General features: G+C 40.1%; 1 protein-coding gene across 1 annotated transcript in view; it reads right to left on the bottom strand.

Moving 5' to 3' along the window:
* Positions 1-22,989, bottom strand: part of HYDIN (HYDIN axonemal central pair apparatus protein) — a 404,418-nt gene that overhangs the window by 295,326 nt on the left and 86,103 nt on the right. The window contains exons 8-9 of the mRNA XM_036274275.1: positions 15,629-15,830; positions 451-634 (exon numbers count right to left, since the gene is read on the bottom strand). Of these exons, the coding sequence (XP_036130168.1) occupies positions 451-634; positions 15,629-15,830 (386 nt within the window). The remainder of the gene's footprint in view (positions 1-450; positions 635-15,628; positions 15,831-22,989) is intronic.

A 22,989-nucleotide genomic window follows, 5' to 3' on the forward strand; every position in this document is an offset into this window, starting at 1 on the left:
CTACAGTGTCCAGGACAAAGACTATCCAGCCCCAAAGTTAATAGTACAGAGGTTGAAAAACCCTACACTAGAGTCAAGCTAATCAGAGATAAATTTCTAACTACTGACACTAACTGCTTGGCCTTCAGTAAGTAATCAAATTTCTCTAAGTCTCAATTTCTTCATCAGGAGAATGGGGACTGGCTATAACTAATAATATATATACAAATGCAATAAATTAGGTAATGCATACAAAGTGTTTAACAGTACATAGAAAGTGTAGCCCATAAACATAACCTATGAGGATTCTTACCATCAACCTTCATTCACTGTCTCATAATGATGAGGAGGCTCTCCAGGTGGAGTCTTTATGCTTTAAGAACTTCCTCTATCAATCCCAGAGTGAGTGTTCTGATCAAAACAAGCCCTGCACTCCCACATATATTTACTGTATGTTTAGATTGTTCTCACCAGGGGCTCAATAGTGAAAATGTTATTCAAGAAGAGCACGTTGTCCGCCCGAACAATTCTTCTCTGATTCTCAAAGGTGCGGGAGAGAATGGAAAGATGTTCTCGTAGTGAAGGGTCAACAATACACTCTTCAAGAAACTCATCAGTCTCATTCTTTTCCTCTTTGGTCATATCCTCACAGACTCTGAAGGAAAACAAGAAATGTAAGATTCATTTTGGTACTTCCATGAAGACAACTGTAAAGGGCTCCCCCTACAGTCCATCCTCCTGGGAATGATCTCACCTTCACCCTGGGGTGATCTCTCCTTGCCCTGAGTCTGTAACATGTTATCTGAGTGATCTTATACTTTAACTTCTCAAGAGCCTGTTTGCTCTTTAGTCACTTCCTTTAAGAAGTCCTCCTGGGCTTCCTGTCCTCTACTTGCTTATTCCTGAGCCCTTATGCATAGTTGGACAAATATTTTATTTTAGGTAATTGTGTTTTCCAAGTTGCTTTTTAAACATTTAACATCTACTCCATCTCTCACACTTCAAGGATGGTTTTGTTTCTTTTAAACTTGCTTAGCTTTAAGTCTTAGCTGTTAAATTACCTGGAGGACAGAATTGAGAGCCAGCGAGGACTGGGTTAGGATACTGATTCTACTATTTACTAGCTCTGTGACTTTGGGAGTTACTTAATTCCTCTGTGCCTTAATGCCTTTACCTATAAAGCAGGAACTCCCCCATCATAAAGATGTGTTGAGGATTAAATGTAATCAAGAACCTGGTGTAGTTCCAGGGACAAAGCAGATATTCAATAAATACCAGTTTTCACCCTGTGTCAACCACAGGCAATTACCAAGCCGTCAAGCTTATAAAATGCTCAAACTACATCTAAAGACACTTTTTTTCTCTCTCATTCTAGCTCTTCATATCCCTTGTAAAAGTCAGAAAAGGAGACGCCCCATCTTCTACCCAGTGACCACATTGAAGATGTGATCATGTTACTCCTGGTATCCGTTACTTCACCTGAATTTCATCTCTTTCCAGGACATATGACCATTTTCTCAGCATTTTACTGGTATTACCAATGATGAGAAAGAAATTTAGCTCCCTCAGTCAAAGGCTAGGGTCACTGAATTCCTGTCCCAGCCCCAACTACTTTCTAAATGACTTCATGCAAACCACATACTCAGCAATGTCAAATAGCTCTTTTTAACAACTTTAGTGTTTCAGTCTCGTTGGCTACATAGCATAAAGATGTCGAAGAAATGGGTTCAGTGTGTTCTGGTTCCAAGGAAAAAGCATTCTGTGCTGTCTTTTTATTGCTGTTTGGGAAGCAGTGTCCAGGATAATGAGAGCAGCAGTCCTTCTCTATTGCTGGGCAGAGGAGCACAGATTAAAGAGAGCTCAGTCCACAGAAAGAAAAGAAACCATTAATTCCTATGAGTGGAAGTTATAACATCCATCTTTGGAAATAAATACTAAAGACATAATCATGGGTGTAAATAAAAACACAGCTACAAAGACATTCATCAAAGTGCTAGCAATAATACAAAAGAGTGGGTAAATTTTATGTAAGAGATTGAAGGATTGGTTAAACAAATAATGAGAATCATAAACATTACATTTATTTAGGTGTTTAATAAGAGTAGGGTATGGGGATAAATGCCTCATATGGACCAAGGGTGGGTGATTATGCTCCATGAACTGAGAAGTATGATTAACTCAACCCTTGAGACAGAAAACAGAACATAAATTCCCAAGTAAAGTTCTTTTCCCATGCTGTTGGGACTCTTAAATCAGTAACAGCTGCATTATACAGAGGGGGTGAGTAGAGGCCGGTACCAGATGTCTTCCTCTTTGCTCTCTGATGGAGAACTGGAGCCATGGCTGAGAGACTGAGAGGGCAACATGCAACAACACCATGAGCTGGGTTGACTCCATCAAGGGCTTCTATAGAGCCCAGTCTATTGTTAGGCCATTTTTCCTGTTGATATGCATGGTCTTCTGTCCCAGATGTGATTCTGTGCTACAGATGAGGACCCCTCTCATCAGAGAGCTAAATAACACACCAGCCTTCTCTCAGTTAAATCATGGATTTAACCTATTTTCCAAATGATCTGGTAGCCACTAACATCCATGACCTTTAGGCATCAAGTATTGTCCAGCCTATGGACTATAATCAGTAGGGAAGATTGGTGTCTCAGGTATAGTAGCATTGAGCCAGTAATGCTTCCTCATCTTCAGGTGCTAGAGACCCTGCTCCTATGCAGCACCCCTAACAGATGATAATTAGATGCTGAGGAGATTAAAAATGAAAAGCCATGGCCTTCACAGCTGGGAGAAATACTCCCATGTCCACACTTGGCATGGAAAGGCTAGAGCCATCCACCTTCAAATGGACCATGTGACCCTGGTCATCGGGCGCTGCGTGATGACTGTTATAAAAGGAGAACTAGTGGTCCTCTTCCTGTTTACCAAATACCACTCAAGATTAAATTTATTACTACCTGGGTGGCAGGCCCAAAGCCCAATTAAAATTGATCTATCTAGAGAAACATGTCTTTCTATTCCTGAATGTTGTGGAATAAATCCATGCTGACCACTCATAGGAGTCCTTTGAAGATTCTAGGAGTTCCTGCACAGAGCAAATCTAGAATTAGAGCCAGCTGCTATTGCAACAAGGGTCATGACCTTCATGGGGAACTGGAGAACAGAAATCCTCAAAAGCCCATGCCAACTCTCTGAATATAATAAGCTATAATGAGAATGAGAATGAGTATGAAATAAGATTGTGGGATGTTTTATAATCCCCCAGGACAAGGTGGAGAAAGTCAAAAGGGATGAATGCAGCCTCAATTTCTAAAGAGATTAATTTCTCTGAAAGTCCCCAAGAAACATAAAAAAAGACCCAAAAGGTAATTTTTAAAAAATGCCCCTATATTTCGTTCTGAAGGTTTAAATAAAAGGGGAAAAATAACTTGAAGCACATAAATTCTTCCTAGGGGGACTGACATCTTCATTGTTAGAGTCTGAAGCCTGAGGTTAGCCCAAGGTCCCAAATGAGGACACATGTCCTAAGGTTGGTACCCACATGTCGAAGTATGGGGAGCGGAAGGATGCCATCCTTCCTACAATAAAAATGATAATGAACTAGAAAGAACTAGAGCTTCCTATTCCTAAGGAGGGCTGAAATTCCTCCACTGGGAGGTCATCAAGATGCAGTGGCCTCCATGTCCTCTCAAAGAGTAAGAGATCTTTTCTTCCAAGAGCTGCATAGTATTCCATTGTGTAAATGTAACACTGCTTTTTTTTTATTAATCAATTTTTGTTACAGATGTTTCTCCTTTTCCCCCCAATGCTTCCCCCCGCCCCCTCCCTCTCTGCCCTGTCCCAAGCTTTGTTGTCCATGTCCATGTCCATTGTTCACGCATAGATGTATATAAGTTCTGTGGTTTATCTCTCCCCCACCAACCCCTCTTCTGGGGATTGTCAGTCTGTATCCCACTCCCACGTCTCTGGGACTACCCCATTCCTCAGACTGTTATGTTCATTATATTCCACAAATAAGTGAGATCATATGATACTTGTCTTTCTCTGTTTCGCTTGTTTGGCTTAGAATGATATTTTCCAGGTCCCTCCATGTCATCTCAAAGGATAAGAGATCTTTCTTTCTTACAGCTGCATAGTACTCCATTGTGTATATGTACCACAGCTTTTTTATCCATTCATCTACTGATGGACACTTGGGCTGTTTCCAGATCTTAGCTATTGTAAATAGTGCTGCTACAAACATGGGGGTACATATATTCTTTCTGATTGGTGTTTCAGGCTTCTTAGGGTATATTCCTAGAAATGGGATCACTAGGTCAAATGGAAGTTCAATTTTTAATTTTTTGAGGTAAGACCATATTGTTTTCCATAGTGGCTGCACTAGTCTGCATTCCCACCAGCAGTGTATTAGAGTCCCCTTTTCTCCACACCCTCGACAACACTTGTTGTTTGATGATTTGTTGATGGCGGCCATTCTGACAGGTGTGAGGTGATACCTCATTGTTGTTTTAATTTGCATCTCTCTGATGATTAGGGATGTTGAGCATTTCTTCATGTGTCTCTTGGTCATTTGTATGTCCTGTTTGGAGAGGTGTCTATTTAGTTCCTCTTCCCATTTTTTAATTGGGTTATTTGTCATCCTTCTGTTGAGTTGTATGAGTACTCTCTATATATTGGAAATTAACCCCTTATCTGATATATCATTGGCAATTATGCTCTCCCATACAGTGGGTAGCCTTTCCGTTTTGATGATTGTATCTTTCGCTGTGCAGAAGCTTTTGAGTTTGATGTAGTCCCATGTGTTCATTTTCTCCTTTATTTCTGTTGCCTTAGGTGATGTATCAGTGAAAATTCTGCTCCGTATGATGTCCGAAATTTTGTTGCCTACAGTTTCTTCTAGGATTTTTATGGATTCATGAGTCACATTTAAGTTTTTTATCCATTTTGAGTTTATTCTTATGTAGGGGATAAGTTGATGGTCTACTTTCATTTTTCTGCATGTAGCTGTCCAATTTTCCCAATACCATTTATTAAAGAGGCTGTCCTTACTCCACTGTATGCTCTTGCCACCTTTGTCAAATATTAATTGAGCATATTGCCTTATGTCCATTTCTGGGTTCTCTATTCTGTTCCACTGGTCTATAGGCCTGTTCTTGTGCCAGTACCAGGCTGTTTTGATTAGTACTATAACCTAAAACCTGGTCATGTGATCCCTCCAACTTTGTTCTTCTTTTTCAAGATTGCTGTGGCTATTTGAGGTCTTTTTTGGTTCCATACGAACTTTTGAAGTACTTGTTCTAATTCTGTGAAGTATGCAGTTGGTATTTTGATGAGGACTGTGATGAATCTATAGATTGCTTTGGGTAGTATGGATATTTTAATGATGTTAATTCTTCCAATCCATTAACAGGGTATGTGCTTCCACTTTTTTATATCTTCCTCTATTTCTTTTTTCAATGACCTGTAGTTTTCTGCGAATAGGTCCTTTATTTCTTTGGTTAAGTTTACTCCTAGGTATCTTCATTTTTTTACCGCAATGGTAAATGGGATTGTTCTCTTAGTTTCTCTTTCTGTGAGTTCATCATTGGTGTATAAGAATGTCATCGATTTCTTGATGTTAATTTTGTATCCTGCTACTTTTCCAAATTCATTTATTGAGTCTAGTAAATTTTTGATGGAGTCTTTGCGGTTTTCTACGTATAGCATCATGTCATCTGCAAAAAATGACAGTTTCACTTCCTCCTTTCCAATTTGGATCCCTTTTATTTTTTCTTTCTGTCTGATTGCTGTGGCTAAGACTTCCAGTACTATGTTAAATAAGAGTGGTGAAAGTGGGCATCTTTGTCTTGTTCATGTTCTTAAGGAAAATGCTTTTAGTTTTTGCCCACTGAGTATGATGTTGGCTGTAGATCTTTCATATATGGCCTTTATTATGTGGACATATGATCCCTCTATTCTCAGATTGCTGAGCGTTTTTATCAGAAATGGATGCTAAATTTTGTTGAAGGCTTTTCAGCATCTATTGATATGATCATGTGGTTTTTATTCTTCATTTTATTTATGTGGTTTATCTCGTTTATTGATTTGCAAACATTGTACCAGCCTTTCATCCCTGGGATGAATCCCACTTGGTCATGGTGGATAATTTTTTTGGTGTATTGCTCGATCCGATTTTGTTAAGGACTTTAGCATCTATGTTCATCAGGGATATTGGCCTGTAGTTTTCATTCTTTGTAGTGTCTTTTTCTGGTTTTGGGTTTAGAATTATGCTGATTTCATAAAACGAGTTTGGACGTCTTCCTTCTTCTTGAAATTTTTGAAATAGTTTAAGGAGAATGGGTGTTAGTTCTTCTTTGAATGTTCAGTAAAACTCCCCCGTGAAGCCATCTGGGCCTGGGATTTTGTTTGCTGGGAGAGTCTTGATTAATTCTTCAATTTCTTCTGTTGTTATTGATCTGTTCAAGTTTTCTATCTCTTCCTGGTCCAGTTTTGGGAGACTATGTGTTTCTAGAAATTTGTCCATTTCGCTTAGATTGTCGAATTTGTTGCCATATAATTGTTCATAATAGTAGTTAATGATTTTTTGTATTTCTGTGGTGTCAGTTGTTACTTCTCCTCTTTCATTTCTGATTTCGTGTATTTGGGTTCTCTTCTTTGTTTCTTGCTGAGTCTAGCTAGGAGTCCATCAATCTTGTTTATCTTTTCGAAAAACCAGCTCTTTGTTTCATTTGAATTGTTTTTTTGGACTCTATGTCGTTTATTTCTGCTCTGATCCTTACTATTTCCTTCCTTCTACTTGCTCTGGGGTTTTCTTTTTGTTTGCTCTCTAGTTCTTTTTTTTTTTTATCCTCTCCCAAGGACATTTTTCCATTTTTTGTTCAGATAGAGCGGGAGGGAGAGAGAGAGAGAAACACTGATGTGAAGGGACACATCAAGTGGCTGCCACCCGCATGACTGACTAGGGCCAGGGACAAACTGCAACCAATGTACGTGCCCTTAGCGGGAACTGAACCCAGGTCTCTCTGTACTGCAGGCCGACGCTCCAACCGCTGAGCCAAACCGGCCAGGGCTGCTCTCTAGTTCTTTAAGTTGTGAGGTTAGATAGTCTATTAGAGATTTTTCTTCTTTTTTGAGGTAGGCCTGTAGTGCTATTAACTTCCCTCTCAGAACTGCTTTCGCTGCATCCCATAGATTTTGTGTTGTTGGGTCTTAATTTTCATTGGTTTCCAGGATGTTTTTAATTTCTTCCTTGATCTCCTCGGTAACCCATTCATTGGTTAATAACATGCTATTTAGCTTCCAAGTGTTCAAATGTCTTTGTATGTTCTTGCAATTGATTTCTAGTTTCATGTCATTGTGATCTGAGAAGGTGCTTGATATGATTTCAATCTTCTTGAACTTGTAGAGACTTAGTTTCTGCCCTAACATGTGGTCTGTCTTTGAGAATGTCCCATGCGCACTTGAGAAGAATGTGAATTCTGTAGTTTTGGGGTGTAATTCTCTGTAGATATCTATTGAATCCATTTGGTCTAGTGCTTCATTTAGAGTCTCTGTTTTCTTGCTAATTTTTTTGTCTAAAGGATCTATCAAGTGATGTCCGCAGGGTGTTGAAGTCCCTTGCTATGATTGTATTGCTATCAATTTCTCCTTTGAAGGCCTCCAGAAGATTTTTAATATATTTTTGTGCTCCTCTAGTGGGTGCATATATGTTTATCAAGGTTATATCTTTCTGTTGGATAGATTCTTTCAATATTATGTAGTGGCCTTCTTTGTCTCTAGGTATGGTCTTCATTTTGAAATCTATTTAATCAGATATGAGTATTGCTACCCTAGCTTTTTTTTCCTTTCCATTTGCTTGGAAGATTTTCTTCCATTCCTTCACTTTCAACCTATGTGAGTCTTTTGTTGAGAGGTGGGTCTCTTGTAAACAACATATAGATGAGTCATGCTTTCTTATCCAATCAGCTACTCTGTGTCTTTTTATGGGAGCATTCAATCCATTTACATTTAAGGTGATTATTGATATGTACTTATTTATTGCCATTTTTGTTTAGTGTAGTTATATTTTTCTTCCTATTTCTCCTGCTAATTACAGCAGTCCTTTTAACATTTCTTGCAGTGCTGGTTTGGTGCTAATGTATTCCTTTAGCCTTTTTTTTTTTTTTTTTTTGTCTGGGAAGCTCTTTATTTGACCTTGTATTTTGAATGATAGCCTTGCTGGGTAGAGTAGTCTTGGATTCCGATCCTTGTTTTTCATGTCCGTGATTACCTCATGCCATTCCCTTCTGGCCTGTAGTGTTTCTGTTGAGAAGTCAGCTGACAGCCTAATGGGGTTTCCTTTTTAGGTAACCTGTTGCTTCTCTCTTGCTGCTTTTAGGATTCTCTCTTCGTCTTGAATTTTTGGCACTTTGATTACTATGTGTCTTGGTGTGGGCTTGAGTTCTTCTTACTTGGGGCTCTCTGTGCTTCTTGAACTTGAATACCTTCTTCCTTCACCAAATTAGGGAAGTTTTCTGTCACTATTTCTTCAAATATATTATCTAACCCTTGCTCATTTTCTTCTTCTTCGGGGACTCCTATGATGTGAATGTTATTACGTTTCCAGTTGTCCCACAGTTTTCTTAAGCTGTTTTCCTGTTTTTAAATGGTTTTTTCCTTTTGGTTTTCTGATTGGTTGATTTTTTCTACCCTAACTTCTAATTCAGTGATCCGGTCCTCAGCTTCCTCTACTCTGCTATTTAGAGTTTGCAATGTTTTTTGTTTTTTTTTTTTATTTCTGATATGTCATTCTTCATTTCTTCTTGGTGGTTTTTAATTTCCTACTGGTTGATTTTCAACATTTCTATTTCTTTACTCATGGTGCTCATGTCCTTACACATGCTGTTGAGCTTCCTCAAGATCATGGCTCTGAATTCTAGTTCTGTTAACTTGCTTAACTGCACCTCATTTATCTCATCTTCAGTAGAGGTCTCTTGTTCTTTCATTTGGCTTTTGTTTCTGTTTTTCACCATTTTGGCTATCACAGTGGGCTTTGGAGTCTGCCAAATTTTCCCTGTGGGTGTTGGTGTTCTGCTGTTTGTGGCTCCCTCTCATGGGTTTGAATGAGGCAGGGAGGACCCACGTTAAACACCACTGTCAAGTCTTAACTTTCCTGGTTAGAGTTGCTAGCCCAGGGGATGGTAGTTATCCTCTAGCTTTTTTTTTTTTTTTTGCCTGGAGGCTATTAGTAGAGGTCACCTGAAGAACCTTGGTTTCTGAGTTGACTGAAAAACTCCCTCAGGTGGTCAGTGTAAGAGGATTTCCCGAGGGTGGGGCAGATGCTGGTTGGTAATGGGCCTCAATTAGCATTTCATTGGCCACAGGGTGGGGTTGAATCTCCGAGGGAGGGGCCACCGCCTCTCCCCAGGGCCCTGGGAAGGAGTCGATGACTACATTCCTGCATGGCTGCACTCAGCAAAAGCTCTGAGCACCCTTCAAAACCCACACAGTTCCAGTCCAGTCTTCCCTCCCTCTGCCGAAGCCCAAGGTGAGTGGGTGCTGCCAATTTAGCCTCTGTCCGGGCTCTGCGCTGTGGAGCCGCCTGGGACTTTAACCCGAGGCGCTGCTCCCAGCTAAGGGCAGCTGAGGCTGCGGTAGCGCCCAGCTGAGGGCATAGCACCCAGCCAAAGTCACAGGATCCAGCCGAGGGCGTAGCATCCAGCCGAGGTCACAGGACCCAGCCAAGGCGGCCGCAGGTTACCACAGCTTTTTAATCTACTCATCTACTGATGGACATTTAGGCTGTTTCCAGATCTTAGCTATTGTAAATAGTGTTGCTATGAACATAGTGGTGCATATATTATTTCTGATTTGTGTTTCAGGCTTCTTAGGATATATTCCTAGAAGTGGGATCACTGGGTCAAATGGCAGTTCCATTTTTAATTTTTGAGGAAACCCCATATTGTTTTCCATAGTGGCTGCACCAGTCTGCATTGTCACTGGAGTCCCCTTTTCTCCGCATCCTCGCCAGCACTTGTTGTTTGAAGATTTGTCAATGGTAGCCACTCTGGTAGGTGTGAGGTGATACCTTATAGTCATTTTTATTTGCATCTCTCTGATGATTAGTAATGTTGAACATTTTTTTCATATGTCTCTTGGCCATTTGTATGAGTGAAATCAACCAGTGTGAGAAAGACAAGAACCACATGATCTCAATTATTTATGGAATATCATGAACAAAATAAGCTGTCAATCAAAATAAATCCAGATCCATGTAAGTAGGAAACAGACTGACAAACCTCAGAGGGAAGAGGGATGGGGGACTGGGAACAGATAAACCAAAGAACTTATATGCATATATGCATAACCAGTGGATACAGACAATAGTCTGGGGAAAGCAAGAGGGAGGTTGGAGTGGGGAGGAGGGGATTAATGGGGGAGAAAAGGGAGGACATCTGTAATACTTTTGACAATAAAAATAAAACCATGATGGCTGAATAGGGCCTTGAGGGTATCGGTTAAAGCAACTAGCATTCTCAATGTGGCCACTGAGCTACTTTCACCTCCTGTAAGTTGGACTTCTTAGGAAAAACTTTAAGCCATATTATAGCTGGAAAGCAGTGGAGAGACTCCTGAGTCTCCCCTAAAAAATCTACACCGAAGGTTTTTTTTTTGTTTGTTTGTTTGTTTGTTTTTTAATCCTCACCGGAGGACATTTTTCCATTTTTTGTTCAGATAGAGTGGGAGGGAGAGAGAGGAAGAGAGAGAGAGAGAGAAAACATCGATGTGAAAGGGACACGTCGAGTGGCTGCCACCCGCACGACCAACCAGGGCCGGGGACAAACCGCAACTGAGGTACGTGCCCTTAGCGGGAACCGAAACTGAGTCTCTCTGGACCGCAGGCCGACACTCTAACCACTGAGCCAGACTGGCCAGGGCTACACCGACGTTTTAAATCATAGGTTTTTGGGGTGCTGCAAAGGGAAACTTTAGTCCCTCAAGTACACATAAGATCATTTTGAACAGATCCTCTCTGTTCCCAGTTCAGGACCAAAGTCTACCTTCCTCTCTACATTTTTAACTACAGGGGCTGCTGAAGAAAGAAACGGGATAGGCTGCTTACCATAAGGAGCAAAACAGTCAAACACAATGAGGATTATTCTAGGGATACCTCTACTGGCCTCTCTGGGGAGCTCAAGAGAAGATTTATATCATTAGCTAAAGATATGACTGCTATTTCTCAGGGATGAGCAAACCTCTGCCCACAAGCAAGCTAACAGAGAACATTCTGCTTTATCTGCCACTGATGTGTGGCTTGAGATACAACCTAATAATTTGTGACTCAGAGAAGAAGGGGGCCCAATCCCACAGCAAGAGCACTGCCACCTACAGAGGGGCAGCTATCTAGAGACAGGAACTACATGTTCAGTAAAGGACAAACCTCTCTGCAAATGCCTTGCTTTTCAAGAGGACGGGTATCTCAAGGCTAGATGTGTCCAGGACAAGAATCCATGACTAATAATATAAGTTGTGACATGCTTGGGGATGTATTAAGAAATAAGAGAGGGATGGCAGAGAGGAGACAACCTGGTCAAATAAGATATTAGGAATAAATGGCCTCTTCCCACTCTAAATCAATTTCCCTTCTTGCCTCAGGCATCTGGCCCTAAGAGAGGGGGAGGGAGAAGTGAAGGGGAACACATTCAATATTCTTCACTTAGCTCAACCAACCCAGTTTGGAGAAACATGAGTTATGTTGCTATATGTTACTCAAAGTGAAAATGGAGGTATTCTTATTTAGCCATCTGAAGCCACTTTTTAAGTTCATTGTTTAAGAGAAAGGCATGATCCTAGATAATAATAATAATAGGCTTCTAATCATGGTTATGAAAAGGTTATCCCATATTATTCCCTTGCTACAAAAAAACTGCTAGAGAAACTAATAGAAATAGCAGGAGAGATGGTGAAAAGAAGATCATAAAAGAGAAAAGGAATAAGACTCAAGGATAATATTAAAGGGGTAAGGGTGTGAGTGTCAGGGAAGGTGGAATGGGGGTAAAAAGAGAAAAGAAATATCCATCCACATGTGGTTGAAATTACACACTCTATATCTTACCATCTCTGATAGCAATTGGTTTAAATTCTTTTTTCTTTTAATTTATTTTTTATTTTTATCGTTAAATGTATTACAGATGTTCCTCATTTTCCCCCATTGACCCCCTCCGGCCCACTACCATCCCCCTCCTGCCTTTCCCCACACTGTTGTCTGTGTCCTCTGGTTATGCATATATGCATATAAGTTCTTTGGTTTATTTTTACCCACCCCCCAACCAACCTTCCCTTTGGGGTTTGTCAGTCTAGCAACCATTTGTAATTCTTAATCCCTTCACCTTTTTCACCCATTCCCCCAAACCTCCTGCCATCTGGCAACCAACAAAATGTTCTCTGTATCTATGAAAATGTTTCTGTTCTGCTTGTTCATTTTGTTTGTAGATTCAATTGTTGATAGATATATATTCATTGCCAGTTTGTTCATATTTTTTATCTTTTTCTTCAAGAAGACCCTTCAACATTTCAAATAATAATGGTTTGGTGGTGATGAACTCCTTTAGCTTTTCCTTGTCTGGGAAACTCTTTATATGGTCATCGATTCTAAATGACAGTTTTGCAGGATAGAGTAATCTTGGTTGTAGGTTCTTGCGTTTCATCACTCTGAATATTTCTTGCCACTCCCTTCTGGCCTGCAAAGTTTCTTTTGAGAAATCAGCTGAGAGTCTTATGGGAACTTCCTTGTAGGTAACTAACTGCTTTTCTCTTGCTGCTTTTAAGACTCTCTCTTTGTCTTGAACCTTTTGCATTTTGATGATGATGTATCTTGGTGTGGGCCTCTTGGAGTTCATCTTGTTTGGGACTCTGTGCTTCCTGGACTTGTATGTCTGTTTCCTTCACAAGTTAGGGAAGTTGTCTGCCATAATTGTTTCAAATAGGTTTTTGATTTCTTGTTCTTTCTCTTCTCCTTCTGGCACCCCCAAGATGCAAATGTTGGCACGCTTGAAGTTGTCCCAGGGGCTCCTTACACTATCCTCATTTTTTTTGGATTCTTTTTTTATTTTTGCTGTTCTAAGTGGGTATTTTTTGCTTCCTTATATTCCAAATCGATGGTTTGCTTCTTGGCTTTACCTACTCTACTATTGAATCTGTGCAAATTATTCTTTATTTCAATTAGTCCCTCCTTCATTTCTGACTGGTCCGATTTTATGCTCTTGAGGCCCTCACTAAGTTCACTGAGGTTCTCACTAAGTCCATTGAGCATCCTTATAAGCAGTGTTTTGAACTCAGCATCTGTTAGGTTGTTTATCTCCATTTCGCTTAGTTCTTTTCCTGGGGTTTTGTTCTGTTCTTTCATTTGGGACCTGTTTCTTTGTCTCCTCATTTTGGCTGCCTCCCTGTATATTTTTCTGTGTATTACTTACGAGAGGTATGGGGCTAGCTGAGACCAGATGCTGCTTGTTTGAGAGATTTTAGGAAAATCTGAAACAGGATCTGAGACAGGTCAATCCTATAGTTAACCAACTGGCAACAGCTTGGGTGGACCTGAAAGTTGAGTGGGGTGGGGCAACTAGTTTGAGCCAGGTTGCTGGAGTCCCAGATATGGTGGCTGTCTGCCGCACCAGGGAAGGGCTCACCAAAGGAACAAAGGCCTCTTACAGCACGTTTGTCCCGGAGAAAGCCCCCTCTCCAGCCCTCGCTCAAGTGCCGAACAGCTCTTCCCTGTATGTCTCTGGCGTCCTTCGAGCTGCCGCCCCTCCAAGCTGAGAGGGAGTGAGTCCAATAAGTCCATGTGGGGCCCTTTAAGAGGAGGTGCAGGGGGAGGGGACTCCAGCTGCCTCAGCCTCCCTGAGCCTCAGTTCCTACTGGTTTTTCCAGCCAGAAGGTATGGGGACTTCTCTTCCTGGCACTGGAACCCTGAGCTGGGTGCCTGGTGTGGGGCGGGGACCCCTCAGTCCTCAGGGAGGACCTTCCCAGCCGAGGTGTCCTCCTGACTTTTATCTGCCACACGTGGGTGTGGGACCAGCCTGTCTGCCTCTGCCCCTCCTACCAGTCTCGATGCACTGCTTCTTTAATTCCGTAGTTGTAGGACTTCCATTCAGCTTGATTTCAGGTGGTTCTGAATGATGGTTGTTCTGTAGTTTAGTTGTAACTTTGATGTGGTTGTGGGAGGACGCAATACCGGGTTTACCTATGCCGCCATCTTGACCGGAAGTCTGGTTTGAATTCTTCTTGAGTTTCACTGTTGAAATTAACATCTTTAAATATGTTTTCTACTGTCATCAGTTATGTCCTATACATACAGTCAAACACACAGGCATAGTGGAATGTAATGCTGGCTCCTCTGATCATGTATATTCATTCTCTCCAAGAGACCATGCCTCCAGGAGCAGCGGGATGTTTACACACTACATTCACTACTGTTCCTTTGTTTGTACCTGCTCTCGCATCTTATCCTGAAACCTGCTTGGCCCATTCTGATGGTTGGTACATATGTCAGCTGGGGAATCAGGACAAGTGAAGCAGCGGATGAGCAGTTTCTTCTTGCAGTTTTCAACTACTGGCATTTCTATACCATGAGGTAGGGCAAACGAGTGTTTAGGCAGGAAGGCTTTTCTTTTCTCACTTTTTAAAGATGACACAGCAGCCACCCAGTGATTAAAGCTCACTGCCTGAATGATAAAGCTCTGGTTCCACTGTGTCCTGTTATTGTCACAGCTCCTTCTGATTCAATAAGGGGCAGCACAGTGGGGGTTTCTGCCTGGTTTCCGCGGACTTAATACTTTTATTTTCATCACATACTAACTTGGTTTTAAACAAAGCTTTGAAGCTTCCCAGGGCTAATCTTTAATGAAACTGGAGAGGCAAATAAAAAAGGCTGAATAAATCCCAATGAAAGCTTTGAGCAACGGTGCTAATTCAGGGAGGATGGAGGAGTTTAAAAGTGGCAAGCAGAGACTCAATAAAAAGAAATATTCCAAATGTAACAGTGAAGAGATTAAAATAGTTAGGTTTTCCATTTTATTAACTTTTTCTACTGTCTGAAGTATCACTTTAAACAGCAGAAGATTAAAGATACCTACAAGAAATCATTATTAAATTATATAGTTAGCTGGGATTCAGCAATGCTACTAAAACTGGAAATATAAAAACTGTTATATCTAAACCCTTCTTTTTCTTCATTCTTCCTATTTTCTGGAAATATCCTTTCACTGAAAAAAAAAATTCCACATTGATCTCAACCCAAAAGAGATTATTTTTAGAAACCCTATGAAATTTGATCAATTTGATTAGGGCTATGAAATGAAATACAGATGTGTAGATTGGTTTTGAGGAAATAGTAAAGAATTACATATTTGGTCTTTAAAATCCAGTAGTTTGGCTACTGATAACTTACAACCAGGTTAAGATGAACTGAGCATGGACAACGCTGTTCCTCATAGCTCAACTTGAGTTCTCTCAATGGAAAAATGAGTACTGTACACTGGAACCAAGTTATAAAAATTTAACATTGTTGAGTTGGTTAAAAAGTTACCACAAAAGTCACTGATTTTTCATAATAACTGAGTTTTATGTTCCCCCAAATTACAGCATCTAGGTGACCTTTCTTACAAACCTATACTTTTCTTTATCTTCCTCTTCCTGAGTAGCAAATATCTTCCACTGGAAATGGGCAATGATGTTACTGCGGTTGTAAATAGTCACAGTTCGCTGATTGGCCAGAGATATGTAGGTTTTCTCCATGATCAAAGAATTCTTGTCCAGCCTTATATTCATGTCTATGGCAGCTCCATACAGAGACACAAACATTTTTTCACCTAGAAATTAACAAAGTAAACACACTTTGAGATTTATTCTAGAATGATACTATTAAGCTATTTTTTCCCCAAGGTGAAGTTAGGGAATATTGCACAAGCATTATACATTTCCTCCCCCCCTCCCCCCATCAATCCAGAGGACAGATATGATTAGAAAACTCCAATTATGTTTGGTGCAATTATAAAGACTCAAACTATCTTGCTTGGTCACTTTAAAAAATACATAAAATATGAGTTGTCGTGATGGATGCTACAACATTTTTTCTTCTTTGTAATAGTTTTAAATCCTACAGCCTGACCGTGAGGGCAGCTGAATTCTAGAGTTATAACCATTTGCCTCATCTCTATCTCAAGCATGAGCTGAATTTTTTATTCTTAAAGTAACTGCACCAAGTATATCTGGGAAGAGCTTCTCAGCACGAGAGGATCTAAGTCCAATCAAAGGGGATCAGGAAGGAAGATTCAATAATTTCACTAATAGAAAGCAGACTATTTAAAAGAAGCCATGTCCCTTAACAACAGCAATTAAAACAAAACAAAAATGAAACACACACACGCTACAAAAATAGAAAGACAAAAGCTATGTTTATAATTTAAAATTTTTTTAATTCTAAGATCACCTTTATTCAATATAGTAAATTATCCCAGACTTCATTTAAGATGCATCAATTTCCTTAACTCTAGGTGCGAAAATGATGGCCCCACTTCCAAGAAGACACAAACCTACAAATTACACTCTCACATCTGCAATGCCATGGGAAGAGCATAGACAAAGAAAATACTTAGAAACCATGAATGGTCTGTTGATCTGTGCTGCTAAAGCTTTAATTAACATCCAGAAAGCATAATCATTTGCACTTTATTTTTTAGCAAACATTTTTGCTCCATTCACAACTGTATGAACCAAGTAGCTAGTTAGTAAATTGACAACAATATACATTTTAAATGTTCCTTACACCCTATCATTCTGAACATAGCAGAACTTTCCCCAAACTTTAAAGGAAAAATAAACATCTAGGCATCTGGTTCTAAAATTTAAATTTTTTGTTTAAAAGTGTATATATTAATTGTACATAGAAAACCCTAAAGACTCCATCAAAAATCTATTAGACTTAATAAATGAATTTGGCAAGGTAGCAGGATACAAAATTAACGTCAAGAAATCGACGGCATTCTTGTACATCAATGATGAACTCACAGAAAGAGAAACTGAAAAAACAATCCCATTTACCATCGCTCCAAAAAAATTACGATACCTAGGAATAAACTTAACCAAAGAAGTAAAGGACCTATTTGCAGAAAACTACAGGTCATTGAAAAAAGAAATAGAGGAAGATATAAAAAAGTGGAAGAACATACCCTGTTCATGGATTGGAAGAATTAACATAATTAAAATGTCCATACTACCCAAAGCAATCTATAGATTCAATGCAATCCCCATCAAAATACCAACGACATATTTCATAGAACTAGAACAAATACTTCAAAAGTTCATATGGAACCAAAAAAGACCCCGAATAGCCACAGCAATCTTGAAAAAGAAGAACAAAGTTGGAGGGATCACATTACCAGATATCAGGTTATACTACAAAGCGACTGTAACCAAAACAGCCTGGTACTGGCACAAGAACAGGCATATAGACCAGTGGAACAGAACTGAAAACCCAGAAATGGACCCAAGGCAATACGCTCAATTAATATTTGACAAAGGTGGCAAGAGCATACAGTGGAGTAAAGACAGCCTCTTTAATAAATGGTGTTGGGAAAATTGGACAGCTACATGCAAAAAAATGAAACTCGACCATCAACTTACACCATACACAAAAATAAACTCAAAATGAATAAAAGACTTAAATGTGACCCGTGAATCCATAAAAATTCTAGAAGAAAATGTAGGCAACAAAATTTCGGACATCATACGGAGCAGAATTTTCACTGATACATCACCTAAGGCAACAGAAATAAAGGAGAAAATGAACACATGGGACTACATCAAACTAAAAAGCTTCTGCACAGCAAAAGAAACGATCATCAAAATGGAAAGGCAACCCACTGTATGGGAGAACATCATTGCCAATGATGTATCAGATAAGGGGTTAATTTCCAATATATACAGAGAGCTCACACAACTCCACAAAAGGAAGACAAAGAACCCAATTAAAAAATGGGCAGAGGAGCTGAATAGACACCTCTCCAAACAGGACATACAAATGGCCAAGAGACATATGAAGAAATGCTCAACATCACTAATCATCCGAGAGATGCAAATTAAAACAACAATGAGGTATCACCTCACACCTGTCAGAATGGCCGCCATCAACAAATCATCAAACAACAAGTGTTGGCGAGGGTGTGGAGAAAAGGGAACTCTAATACACTGCTGGTGGGAATGCAGACTGGTGCAGCCGCTATGGAAAACAATATGGTGCTACCTCAAAAAATTAAAAATTGAACTTCCATTTGACCCAGTGATCCCACTGCTGGGAATATACCCTAAGAAGCCTGAAACACCAATCAGGAAGAATATATGTACCCCCATGTTCATAGCAGCACTATTTACAATAGCTAAGATCTGGAAACAGCCCAAGTGTCCACCAGTAGACGAATGGATCAAAAAACTGTGGTACATATACACAATGGAGTACTATGCAGCGGTAAGAAAGAAAGATCTCTTATCCTTTGAGACGACATGGAGGGACCTGGAAAGTATTATCCTAAGTGAAAGAAGCCAAGCAGAAAAAGACAAATACCACATGATCTCACTTATATACGGAATATAATGAACATAACAGTCTGAGGAATACAGTAGACCCAGACACATGGAAGTAGGGCACAGACTGACATCCCTCAGAAGAGGGGATGGGGGGGGGGGGGGTGGGAAGAGATAAACCACAGAACTTATATGCATGTATGCATGACCAATGGACATGGACAACTAAGCCGGGGACAGGGTGGAGGGGGTGGGGTGGGGGGTGCCAATGGGGTAAAAAGGTAAAATATCTGTAACAAAAAAATAAATAAAAATTCATAAAAAAAAAAATAAAATAAAAAGCAAAAAAAAAAAAATAAAAGTGTATATATTAAGTAAAATTTTCAAGTACTATAAACGTATATATCATGAACATAAAATGTGTTTCTTCCCTTCAATCATGGGCCTGCTTTTTAGAGGTAAGAGCTGTTAATATTTTCATGTACTTCCTTGTCAAATAAAGGTATGCATTCTTGTCAACTTTTACACTTTTCGGAGTTAAATTTAGCAATATGATAAAAACTGGCCCTGGCTGGATAGTTCAGTTTATTACAGCACGATCCCAATATGCCAAGGTTATGGATTGGATCCCTGGTCAGGGCACATACAATAATCAACCAATGAATGAGTAAATAAGTGGAACAACAAATCTCTCTCTCTCAAGCCAATAAATGAATATTTAAAAAGACAATATGATAAAAACTCATTGTTATTATAACTTGCATATTTTTAATTATGAAGTTAAACATCTTTTTATGTATTAATTGGTTATATATATATATATCTCTTTTCTGTGAGACACCTATTATTTCCTTTTGAGGAATTCATCTTTTGCTTACTGATTTGTGGAATCTTTTTAATAATAAAAAGTTAGCTCTTTGTCATATATGTTGCAACTTTGTTCTCTGTTAGATTTTTAAATTTCTTTATGACTTCTTCCTGAATAAATGTTCTTAGTCTTCATGTCATCTAATTGCAATTATTTTCTTTTTGGCTGTTGAAAATAAGTTTAGATTTTTTAAAATTACATTTTCACCTCAACTTCTACCTTTCCTTCAAAAGTGATTATTTTCTTTTTTTTTAATCCTCACCTGAGGATATTTTTCTATTTATCTTCAGTTAGAGCAGGAAGAGAGAGATAAACATCAACGTGAGAGGGACACATTGACTGGTTGCCTCCTGCACGACCCCAACCAGAGCCAGGGAAAAACTGCAGCCGAGGTACATGCCCTTGACTGGAATTGAACCCATGACCATTGGTCTGCGGGCCAACATTCTACTGCTGAGCCAAACCGGTCAGGGCAAAGGTGGTTCTTTTCTTAATGAAACTAAAGCAACCATAAATTGGTCTGATTCAATGCACTATTTAAAATGAGACATTGGTGATTTTCTTTTTCTAGCAATAATAAACTAGGTTAAAGTAACTGACTTTCCTGATAAAAATAACTTAAAAATCTGAACAAAATCTGAACAAATATCATCTTAAAGTCACTTCAGAGCCATCACGATGGTAAGAAGCTACCAGGCCAAAATTAAAGGAAAAATAAGACCCAAAGAGATAAATGAATGTGGAAGAAAGTTCTGACCTGAGGATGTGCTACTCGTGGCGAGTTTGAGCTATCATTCTTGTGAGGGCAGGAGAGGGAGAAATCAAAGCCCTAAGCCTGCAGAAGGGAGAACTTAAGATGAAAAAGAAAAAAAGACTCTTCCCACAATAAGCTGATCCTCAGTCTTCAAAGAACTATACACTCAAGATGAGGGTGAACTAGAAGTAGACTAGCCCTGGTTCAGAGTTAAATATTATACTGGGATTGTTTATGTTTTGCAGAGAACTTCAAGTATTGAGTTTGGTGGTCATGGACTGGCTTCAACCTCTGAAACCTGGAAGAAATAACTCATTTCTTTTTGAAGAAAGGTACTTACACCCAAAGTTTCAAAATTATCAACATTTAAAAAAAAACCCATCATAGCAAACATCACCAGGCATGAAAAAAAGAAAAAGACAACAACAAAAAACTCCATAAGGTAGAACCTGAAGATACAAGAAAAACAAACATTTACAAAAAGAATCAGATAGTAGAATCATCATATATAGACTATAAACCAACTATGTTTAGTAATGTAAAGAAACAAAGGATGAGCTTAATTATATGTAAGAAACAGGACATTTTTTTTTAAATCTAGAGAATTTGAAAAAGAGCCACACTCTGGGCTTTTATAGAAATAAAATAAAATAACCTAAAATTTAAAAACTCTAAGAATATACTTAAGAGAATTTATTAATTTTATGAAAAAATTGGTGACATAAAAGATGGTTCAGCAAATACAAAAGGCAATATGAAGAAATAAAATTATATGGAAAAATGCTCAATGATCCCTGGCCAGTGTGGTTCAGTTGACTGGAGTATTGTCCTGTACACTGGAAGGCCACGGGCTCAGTTCCCAGTGAGGGCATATACCTAGGTTTTAGGTTCAATCCCCAGTCAGGGTGCGTATGGAAGGCAACCAGTTGTTTTTCTCTCACATCCATGTTTCTCTTTTTCTCTCTCTCTCTCTCTCCCCCCTCTCCCTTATTCTCTCTCTGAAATCATTAAGAACAGATCCTCAGGTGAAAATTAATAATAATAATAATAATAAAAACACAACAAATGGGTAAAAGCCTAGGCAGATGAAGTGCGATGGTGTAAAGGTGTTTAATTGGAAACTGAGGGGAGGAAGGAGATAATGAAGCAAAGACAATATTTCAAGAAATGATAGTTAAGAGTTGTCTAGGATTGATTAAAAGCATCAGTTCACACACTGGCCTGTTTGGCTCAGCGGCTGGAGTGTCGGCCTGAGGACCGGAGAGTCCCAGGTTCAGTTCCCACTAGGCCCTAGCGGCTAGGGTCACGTACCAAAATAAATAAATAAATAAAAGCATCAGATTACAATTCAAAAAGCGCAGTGAATGACAAGTGAGATAAATTAAAAAAATTCATACATAAATACACTGCAGTGAAAAAAAAGAAAATAAAAAAAAAGGAAGAAATCCTAAAAGTAGGCAAAGGGAGAAAGATACAAACTTCAAAGGACACATGGTTAGAATTACAGCTAACTTTTCAATGGAAACTAAAAATATAATAGGATGGTTTATTCAATATGATAAGGTAAAACAATGCCAACAAATAATTCTATAATTTTTCAGCTTTTTTTCCTTCTAAAAACGTCTTTGTTGAGTTGAGAGGAAGATGGCGGCGGGCAGTACAGGAGGGAGGGTGAGTATGTGAAAGTGAGCTAGTGTGTGAGAGAGTGTGAGTGGACATGAAGGTGGACGACCAAACCTGAGCAGTGCAGAGCCGCGGAGCAGAAGGTCCCTGTGCTGTGGACGGAGCAGCCGGCTACTGAGGTGAGCAGCCCTTCAGGGCGCTTCTCCCTGCACCGTGGGGAGGTCCCAGCATTTTGGAAGATCCCGGGTCTTCCCTGGGAGGAGGCAATGGGAGCGGCTAGGGCCCAGCAACCTGAGCCCACCAGCGCACCTGGCACCATCGGACCAGTGGACACACTCTGTGTCAACACAGACCGGTGCACAGTAGTGGAGCTCCCAAGGTGCTGGTCATGGAAGCCACAGACAGCCTGGAGCCCAGCACCATCCTCCATAGTAGCAGGCCGATCAGAGTTGAGATATACCCCAAGCAGACATCCATCCCTAGGCAACAGAAGCACAGACCAGCAGCTGAGACCCATCCCCAAAAACTACAGCAAAAGCTGAGCAGGAGTTGAGCCACACGGGGCAGCAGTACTCCCCAGCTGCCAGCAGCAGGACCTGGGGCTCCACAGAGGCCTGTGTGGTCCAGTAGCCCACAAAAGCAGTGGGAAGCCAGAGCCCCAGAGAGACTGGTGAGATCCAGCTGCCCGCCCATGGGAACTACAGGGTGTGGGGGCACCAGAGAGGCCTGTGTGACCCAACAGAGACTGTGCAATCTACTTGCCCTGGGGACCTGCGGGGTACTGAAGCACCAGAGAGGCCTGTGTGACCCAGCAGCCCATAACATAAGCATAGAGTTGGGTCCCCAAAGGGACTGTGCCATCCAGTTACCTGCAGGACCTGCAGGGTGCAGGGGCACCAGAAAGGCCTGTGCAACTCAGCTGTGCACAAGATAGGCTTAGAGATGTGAAAATGGAGACGGAGTGAATGGAAGCTACACAAATGATCTCCCAGGACCAATAAAAATTACAACTAAAATCAAGACAAATCATCAAAAAAAAGCAACAGAAAAGCAGCAGGACAGGACCATATAACCAGGGACACTAGTAGGATCTGCGGAAGCGCGAGAAGGTGGCAGGCTGGGAGCAGCAGTATTAACTGTGAGCAGTGCCCTTGGGAAATAAAGACCAAACCCGCTCAACAGCACAGAGAGCTGGGACAGCACT

The sequence above is a fragment of the Molossus molossus genome, unplaced genomic scaffold, assembly GCF_014108415.1.
Source record: "Molossus molossus isolate mMolMol1 unplaced genomic scaffold, mMolMol1.p scaffold_m16_p_21, whole genome shotgun sequence".
Lineage (NCBI taxonomy): Eukaryota > Metazoa > Chordata > Mammalia > Chiroptera > Molossidae > Molossus > Molossus molossus.